Source organism: Clavelina lepadiformis, chromosome 8 (genome assembly GCF_947623445.1).
Source record: "Clavelina lepadiformis chromosome 8, kaClaLepa1.1, whole genome shotgun sequence".
Lineage (NCBI taxonomy): Eukaryota > Metazoa > Chordata > Ascidiacea > Aplousobranchia > Clavelinidae > Clavelina > Clavelina lepadiformis.
The window spans coordinates 16,745,132-16,754,745 of NC_135247.1; the positions used below are offsets into that span (position 1 = coordinate 16,745,132).

General features: G+C 36.7%; 1 protein-coding gene across 1 annotated transcript; it reads left to right on the plus strand.

Annotated features, from left to right (window-relative positions):
* Positions 1-855: 855 nt before the first annotated feature.
* LOC143469438 (solute carrier family 2, facilitated glucose transporter member 5-like) lies at positions 856-4,301 on the plus strand. Its single transcript, XM_076967132.1, has 10 exons — positions 856-949; positions 1,097-1,207; positions 1,499-1,585; positions 1,684-1,841; positions 2,071-2,294; positions 2,411-2,590; positions 2,735-2,922; positions 3,637-3,747; positions 3,888-4,060; positions 4,148-4,301. The coding sequence occupies exons 1-10, from the start codon at positions 935-937 to the stop codon at positions 4,299-4,301; spliced, it is 1,401 nt and encodes a 466-aa protein (XP_076823247.1). The 5' UTR covers positions 856-934.
* The last annotated feature ends 5,313 nt before the right edge of the window (positions 4,302-9,614 follow it).

Genomic DNA, 9,614 nt, shown 5'->3' on the forward strand with positions numbered 1-9,614 from the left:
CTTTAAATCAAAGAGTACTTGTCAGATATCAAATTAGTTTCCTGATAATGAAATCAAGTTTATAGTTTTCGTCAATGCTGTGACTACACGTGGGTGAGTTATAGCTGATATATTGATTACAAGTAGGCCTATGTAGTTAGCTACAGTTTTACTAACGAAGGGTTTTCCATTCCAAAATACTGTCACTTAAAATTTTAAATGGCGCTTGTCCAACACTACCTGTCATCCATTTATATACTGCAGGTCTCAAGCCCAAGCTAAAACGTTTAAACGTGAAAAGCAGCAATATCTATAATGCGCAGGATAAACTGCAAGAAAGTTTTCGAAGGGGCCGGGTCTGTATATCGAAATGAGTGTGCATAGGTTGTAAAAAGCCGTAAAATACGAATTCGATACCAAGTTAAACTTTAACTTAACCACAATTTTGTAATAATATATACGGACCAGCACTGGTCATGGTCGTAAAATGCATTTGCTCTTTAAATACGCAAAAACATTTCACTCGCTCTTAGAAAGTTTTGTGTGGCTTGCGACTGCTTCAGGATAGCGAATGGTAAAATTAGTTCCTACATAGCCTTCTGTACGTTGCACCGCTGAGATCCTCCAAGAATAGAAAGAAACAGTGAATGAACAGTTGATAATTAATAAAACGTTTCTTATACGTCGTGTTTTTTGTATATACTGTGTAAAGCAAAAACGTTTCATGGCTATTAGAGCTGTCGTTTTACAAACTCGAAGTCTGCATGGATTACTTATTTCTGTCCAACTGAACGCCGAGCTTCCACGGCACATGTCATATCTTTTATTATTGGACTGCAGATCATTTCGGAATTAAGATAATTAAAAGAATTAATTTTAGAAGTTATTATACAGAGAAAAAGTTTCCCATATATCTAAAACAATCCAAGAGAGAAAAAAACGGAAGTGAGAAGAAATGGCTGAAACCAACGTAAGTTTGTTACCAATGTTTACTTTAAATATAAAGTTATCCGAAATGAGGTTTAGAACTTGCCCAGCTCTAAACCTTTGGGCCCTGGTTGTTTCGCAATTTTGCGTTGAGACTAATGTTTATTGATTTCGGAATTTTGCAATATAGGCTCGCCCAGCGGTAACAGCACAGTTGGTCTTAGCGGTATTTACGGCAGGACTAAGTTCTTTTCAATACGGGTTCAACATGGCTATCCTAGACGTGAAGGATGCTGCCCAGGTACCATTCGGTTCTTTACTGATAGTAAGGGTGCGTTTACAAGAAGTGTTTCCATTCGGTTTGTCGCGTCAATAACAACAAATGCTCTGAAAGCTATTCCAATTCTAACAAGACGTTTTCATTTCTGAAGCGCAAACACTTTAGGAAATATAAGTTACTGGCAAGAAAGTAGAACGAAAATATTGGACACAAAATCGGTCAATTTTTGCTGCAACATGCAAACGTACTCTTAACTGTAGTCCAAGACCGTGCCGTTGAAAACATACATAACCACTTCTAAGTGTTTTTTAGGTTATCCAGCTCTTTATTGGATTGAAGCAAAGAAAACGCATCCCAGTAACGTTAAATGTTGTAAGACCATCGGAGTCTTGCGAAGAGGTGTGCACGATATAGACCTATGATGTATTTATTGAGCGGCAGTAAGCTGTGGTTAATAATTACTAATTATTTTAACCATAACTTTGGTAACTAAACAGCATGGTATCTGTCGGTCAAACGACAATAATGTCGATGAGGGAGAGATCTGCTTAGACAGTAACATGCCCAACCAATGGTATTTTGCTTTGTGCGTATATACCATTGGAGGTTTTGTTGGATCAGCATTTAGTGCAAATCTTGTGCAACGTTTGGGAAGGTAAGGCCGTAACCTGTAGGTCAGACAACCTTGACATATCGTCTCTAAGTTTGCTTCAGCAAGCCTAGAACTATAGGCTACGTTCGAAAAAAACTTTAAGTTGAAGCCAGTTTACAAGATAACACTAGCGGGACAAAACATTTGCAATTTTTAATTATTTTAGGTTTATGTAAGCTTTTTATGTACTGGGAAATCATAAACGTATACTGCGGTATTTGTTTGAAAATAGGAAAAAGGCTCTTTTGGCAACCAATCATTTTTCCATTTTCGCGGCAGTCCTAATGATAGCGAGCAAGAGTGTGCGTTCGATGGAGCTGATAATTTGCGCTCGAACACTGCAAGGATTGCACGCTGGTTTGACGTTGAGCATTACTCCGTTGTACGTTGGAGAAATTTCACACAAATCTGTACGTGGAGGAGTAATAACAGCTCATCAACTCTGCATCACAGTTGGTAAGAGGAAAAATGTTTTAGCAGAATCAGAACAGCTTTCGAAATGTTAAAGGTATGGTAACACTTCTTGCCTGTGAAATTGATAGAATATTCATGTTCGTTGCTGATATTTACAGGTCTTCTGACTGCCCAGGTACTCGGGCTATCAAATTTACTGGGCACACCTGACTCGTGGAATCTTCTTCTTGCTTTTCCAGCTGTCATGTCTATTTTGCAGCTTCTCATTCTTCCGTTTCTTCCTGACAGTCCAAGGTCGTTGCTCATCGATAAAAATATTGAGAAAAAAGCAAAAGAAAGTAATTTTCATTCATTCAAACATTCATCTTTGCAACAAGTTCTGATGAGAAAATAACAAATTACCGATTGTATTTTCATCCAAGAAGGAAACAAAGTTCAAAAATTGTTAACGCAAAATCTCTATTAATACTTATATTTATAAGGTTTAAGATTTTTTCTTGGCACCGAAAACGTAGAAGATGAAGTAAATGAAATAAAGGAAGAAGCCGAGAGTGAAAATAATGTCCCCGAAGCAACAATACAAGACTTAATGGAAAAAAAGGAACTTTGCAGAAAACTTATTCCATTGGGATTTATGCAGGTCGTTCAACAGCTTTGCGGAATAAATGCTGTAAGTTCATTAACTTTTTCAAAAGGTCTTTTTCAAGTATTAACTGAACCTGTGAAAGAGTGTTTTTGATATGGGGTTGGCTGCATTGCTCTTTGCGTCCCTATATATACCTTAACCTATGGATGCCCAAAGTTTTAAGTGTATTGGCCACATTACACTATTAGGCGTGTTGTACCTTGGCAAACAATTCTTCTCAAGTTTTTATCCTAAAATTTCTGATGAAAACCTTAAAGTATCAGCAGCTAATGACTCATCAAATCTGCTATAACATATAGATAAGACTATATAACATCCCAGTTTTTGACAGTTCAAAATGGAGAAATCTGATTGAATAAATCGCCAAACATTTCACACAATCAGATTCAAATACGTCAACTTTAATTGCGAGACCGGTCGCTGGCCACAAAAATTTCTCTTGTGGGTCACACTTTGGGCAGCCCTGCTACTCAACGCATAGTAAAAATTTTAACTATACACAATTTTAGCAATTTTTTTAATTTTATTTGATATAATTCCCAAAACTTTCAATACACTTCTAAGATGCTAAAAATATCAGCAAACTTTGAGTTTTGCAAAGCTATCTTTGTGTCTATTAGTAGCCTACACAACTTTGGTTACTTGTTGTATCATATAACAGAATTATTTACAAAAAAAAGTAAGTTTATAAGTTTTGTGCTGACATCGTTTGCTTAAGAAACCCAAACTATTTACTAGATATTGTTCTACGTGAAGTGTATCGTGATTCCTGGCGGGGATCAGGGCGTGGCCCAAAAACACGAGCAGATCTTGGTTGCTGTTTTCAATGTTGTGATGACGATAGTTCCGGTATTTGATGGTTTAAGCTTTGCTTGGCATTTCTAATTGGAATTATCCATAGACTAAATTGTTTTGATACCAAAATTCTTAACTTGTTAAATTATAATGACCATTACAGAATCATATGCCACAACGATTTTTACATACAGGTGATTTTAATTGACCGAGTTGGCAGAAAACAGTTTCTTGTTACCGGTTACGTCATAGCTGCCTTTTTTACATTGTTAATGGCGCTACTGTTTTATTTTCCTGACTCCATAGTGGTGGCCTATTTAAGGATAGGTTCCGTTCCGATTCATCGCTGGATTTGCCATTGGACCAGGCATGGAATCGTACAATTACGGAGATAAAAATAAGATTGTACAACAGGAAAATTTATATCCTAGTCAATATCGTTTTATTTGTGAAGGACCCATCCCTTGGATTCTAACCGTGGAATCGTTCATGCAAAAAAGCAGACCTGCTGCTTCCGCCTTTGCTCATTCTCTCAACTGGATTTTTACTTCAGCCATATTTTTTGTCTTCCCAGATATCCAAGTAGGCCTATGGCAAATCATATATAGTTTAGGCTGTTTAGGACTTGTTTGTTATATCAATCGCATGTATAGGTCTACTCAGGATGTGTAAAATAAACTTTAAAGTCAGTTTTATGCATTAGCCAACTCTCAAATCAAATATTTTGCAGAAAGGCATGAGATTTTACATGTTCGTGTTCTCCCTGACTTGTGCTGCATCGGCAATAATCCTCGCTCACTATTTTCAAGAAACGAATAACAAAACTTTCAAGGAAATTGACCAAATGATTAGCTCGGCCGACGCGACATCAGTACGGCTAAGTTATACCTACTTGAAGAACAGTAGGCCTACTTTTCTGTACATTTCTATTAAGCCAAAAAAGCATGAATGGCGACATAGTAGTCCTTATTGTGTTTAATTTGAACTTCCGCAATGTATGGAATGATATGAAACAAATATCCTTATGGTGACCGTACAGGAAAATACCAAAATATTAGTAAAAGCAAAAATCAACTTTTAATTATATGATTTGAAATATAGCGAACAACGGCTGAGTGCTCTATAGTCGTGGTTCGTTGATTACTAAGCCTATCTGTTTTTTTGGGAAAAATTTTGTTTGATTTTTAATTAAGTTTCTTGTAATGCAGCTACAACCAATAACTTTTTCCTAAAGAAATTATAATAAAATTTAATTTTTACGCAGGAGCCTTCTACACCTACAATAAACAACCACAACAACTACATTTACATTCAAAACTCCATGGTGCACCATCTAAACACGGTGTTTGAATAGAAACACATAGCACGTTATTTTCGAAAGGATCATAAATTCATAATACAGATTATTTATCATTCTGAATGGTGAAAACGGAGTGCAAAGCAAAGAAAGTGATTTCGTTCAATCCATCACACGTGCTATATTCTTACATAATATTGCGTTTATTAACTAGCTAAACTTACATTTTTGTTGAACCTAGAGTAAAGTTTGCATCTGTAACCGATACAGACGTACACGTTCATATTATAACTAGAAATAATTCTCCTTGTATTTTTCATGGTATTGTGCTAATTGTCATAATTAGCCCTTTTTCGTACGGAATTCTCGTGCAGATCTGATGATGTTATAATGTTATTTGTGTTCTATTTTGTGTGTTTATCAACAAGCGTTGTGCTATATTTTGGCCGTGTTTGGTATACACGACCCAATTTTGATTACTTCCGAATTACGTCATTCGTACTACAGCGCTCAATGCGTTAGTTCTGATATTAGGGTCTGTAATTTGCAGTCTACCGAATGGACCTTTATTCTGTGCTCTGAAAACAGTATACAGTAACCGTTTCGTTGAGAACCCATAATAAATCATTATTCAAGACATTGACAGTTTGGTTCTGGTACTGTGATGCTTAACTGGCTATCAGGGGTTAATGAATGCGCTATCAATGGAGTCAGTTTAGCGAACAATCGATCAAGCAAAATTAACAACGTTCACAACCCCTACAATACGTCTAGTTAGCAGAGAATTTCAAAGTATTTTACCAGCAAAATATTTATGAAAGTTTTTAAGCGGCAACTTCGGCAAAATAAAGCACACATCTATTCACCGTAAACATTAATTTAAATAAGATGTAAAAAAACACACTACTGTCTTCTATTATTTGAGCTTTAGGCTACTTATTGCATTAGGTTTGTTACACAAGAACTCAATTAATATCATTGCAAGCACTTCAGCCGTAGTCAAACGATTGCAGCTGCTTTATCAAAACGTGTGACCTTTACCCACTGGTGCGATAGAAAACAGTAATGGAAAATGACGGTATGGAAACACTGTTTACCGTTAATATCTGTTAGCAAAATAATCCAAGTTCAAACGATTGGATGAAAACTGTTTTGGGTAAACAAAATATTTGATTTTATAATATCATTCTGTCAAAACTTGAACATGAAATCAACGACAAAACGTATGAAGTCACTTTTCAAACTATCTTGGTGAAATACGATATTATGCTTCCTCTAAACAGGGTCAATGAGATTGCTGCTGCAAACAGAGCGTTTGCATTGAACCCTTTTCACCAGATCGCGGAGACAGATGGACCGGACGAAAACATCCTGATCTCACCATTGGTTATATCTATGGGCCTGTCAAAATTTTGCTAAGTTTCAGTACAAGGTTTCTCAGGCTCCGGTATATTATCTCCGATATTTCTGTTTTCATCCAACAACAGTCTACTTATTTGCAGTGTAATCAAGTCTATAAGGTACCTGTACCGAATAAGGCCCACCTAACACTTTTTTGAAAATAACTCAAGAACCACAAATGAGAATAGACTGAAAAATCGTATTCTATTAGTGAGGGTATATGACTACAACATATTAAAACCACAATACCTGACTACCCCCCAAAAAATTTTTATAAAGAAATTAAAAATTCCAAAAAATGGGCCTTATTAGGAGCATAGGCTCCTAATAAGGCCCACCAATTTTGTGAGTATTTTGATTCAAAACATAGTAATAGACAACATATAACATTATTAGAAATTTCACATTTTAAGTTGTACAAACATTTAAAAAGATTCCACTAGGCGCATCAAAGTAACTGCAACAATTTGCCAACTGATGACTGGAACCACTCTTGAAGTCTGGACATAAATTAGCCAAGCATCTTGTATGGGCCTTATTAGGCGCATGTGGAATCCACGAAAAAAATGTCACATTTTTATCATCAGAAAAATTTTAGCAAAAAAAAGTGCATTATCCTTTTCAATACTAAGTTGGTTGTTACATGAAAACTTCAGCCGGCTGACAACAGTTCATTTAACCGGCCAAATTCTCACTTACTTTTTTTCTAAATTAACAAAACCACCTTAACTGCAAATATCAAATTTTTGTTGTGCTCTAGCGAATCGGTTGATCACGTGACAAGGATGAAATCTGGTAAACCATCATGAATTTATATTAGTTTTTATGTAGGGACAAAATCTTTCATTTATTTGCACGGGTTTGCGAAATATGAGCAATGGGCCTTATTCGGGACCGGGCCTTATTCGGTACAGGTACCTTAGTTATCAAGACGTCTGTAAGCAATAATTATCAATAAAACCATTGAAAGAAAAGTATCAGAGTGCTACTGAGATCTGTCAGAGATCTTATCATAAGACGCATCCAGGTCTCGATTGGAAGTCGACGCTGACTTTTCAATATCATCGGAATTGATCTGCTATTTCTACATCAGTAGATGAACCTGGCTGTGAAAAGACAGTAACGACTGGAGCATTTGAGACTCATCAAATCGCCAGTTCATTTGCTTCCCCTGCTTATAACCACTGTAATGGTTGGATTATCTGGACAATCGTTACCAGCAACCTTATTCCATTACAGTAATACGTTTTACTAAAAGGATATTTCCATGTTTTAAATGATTTCATACATTTGCTGCTGTGTCTTAAAGAATAAAGACAGCATCTACTGTTGTTGCAATATTAATTGAGTTTTTATCAAATTTTCTCTGCATTGCATGTACATTGTGCAACTTTTGGTTCCTGGATAGATTCTGAGTCTCATTATTTCATAGTTTGTCAAGTATAGTTCCATACGTTATCAGTATTATTAGAATTTTATAAAGTAATCGCCTAAGGCAGGGCTTCTCAAACTGTGGGTCGCGACCCCGTTTGAGGTCCTGAAACAAATTTAATTGTTTTTGTTAATTTTTTACACGCTTTACTGTTTCCATTTATTACTGCAGGTTATGATTACTGTACTTTGGTGGATTGTGTGCACTTGTATGATTTTGCAACAGACAAAATACTACTTGCGATTTGTAATTGGACGTTTATTGTTTTAACATTATTAACGTGTAGGTTACCCTTCAATGGGTCGCAGAACCAAAACGTTTAAGAGGCCCTGGCCTAAGGCATACTAAATTGACATGCAAAATTTCAGGGAGCCCCATGCGAGATTTTTCGAGTAGGGGAAGGTGGTGTAAAGCGGACCAACGGGGTAAAGTGGCACATCCCTCTTATTTTCGTAATAAAGTTTTTTAACCGCGCGGATACCACTAAGTTTAGTGAAGCATGACATAACGTGGTTGCAGACGCCATTATTCGAGGTTACGTGGAAAAGCAGGCAAGAAAAGGCACGGAATTCGATTTTTGTACTCTCTGATCTATTGAAAGGTATGTCTTGTAACTTAGATTTTATTTTACATGCATAAGGTAGAAGTTTGGTTGAATGGTAGAAAGGAGCTTTACTGTATCACGTACGCATTACATAGGTTCATTCCGCTTACTGACTAGCCAAAATTTGGCCAACAGTCAAAATGATAGTAACCAAGAGGTGGGGGTAAAGTGGACCAGTGGTTGCTCCATCGGATGTTACTGATATTCCTATTGATCCTGTTCCAACCAACACCGAATCTTACTCCGTTAATGTTAGTTCAACTAGCATTGACTTGTGTGATGGCAGAAATATTGGCTTAGATGCGGCTGGTTTTCCCGAGATGCCTGAATCGTTACCTGCACAGCCAATAACTTAGATGTAGCCCAACCGTCCTCTCCTGAAGATGCAAATTCCAGTTTCACAATTATAAGTCCTGTTGAACTGCTTCCTATGCCGAAAGCAGCTCACACTCGCCAAAAGAGGAAGTCTAAGAGAGGTGCAACTGCTATTTTAACCAGTTCACCATACAAGAAGCAGTTGGCTGCAACGAATCGTAGCCAATCCGCGGTATCTGGCAACAGCAGTAAAACAAGTTCATCGAAAAAGCGTTCTATGAAGAAAGCTTCTAAAGCTCCAGGTCATCATCGATGAAAGTGATAATAACGTAGATGCAGAATGCTTTTACTGCAACGAATTGTATTCCAAATCATCCGAGAATGATGGGTGGATCCAGTGCTCCAAATGCATGCGATGGGCGCATGAAGCCTGCTCTGGGTGTAATGAAGAGGATGACAACTTTATTTGTGAATTATGTTTTTAAAAATTGATGGTGAACTGCGATTACTTTCATAACTACTTCGCTTATGATGACAATTTGTAAATAAATTGATTGTGATGTGGAACAAATTGCCTTGTTTACTCAAAACTTACGGTGGTCCACTTTACCCCTCACATGTGGGGTAAAGTGGACTATTGGAGGTGCTTTTAAATCAAAAAAAAATTATGTAAGAAAGCAAGCAATCAATAAAAGGGCACTTCAAAAATTAGCGAAATACCTTAGAGTTAACTCTCAAAACAAACAAGTCAAATGTTTTGGTGAAATTAGTGAATTGTAACCATTAAGCCTTAGGTGGTCCGCTTTACCCCACCCTCCCCTATATGCATTTTTAGTAATTTCATTTTATAATAAAATTAACCAAGAAATTAG

Bases quoted from the DNA above. Each gene is read 5' to 3' on its own strand.
- LOC143469438 (XM_076967132.1), top strand. The intron at 1,586-1,683 runs GTGTGCACGATA...GTAACTAAACAG, and splicing joins CATCGGAGTCTTGCGAAGAG to CATGGTATCTGTCGGTCAAA. The intron at 4,061-4,147 runs GCATGGAATCGT...TTATTTGTGAAG, and splicing joins TGGATTTGCCATTGGACCAG to GACCCATCCCTTGGATTCTA.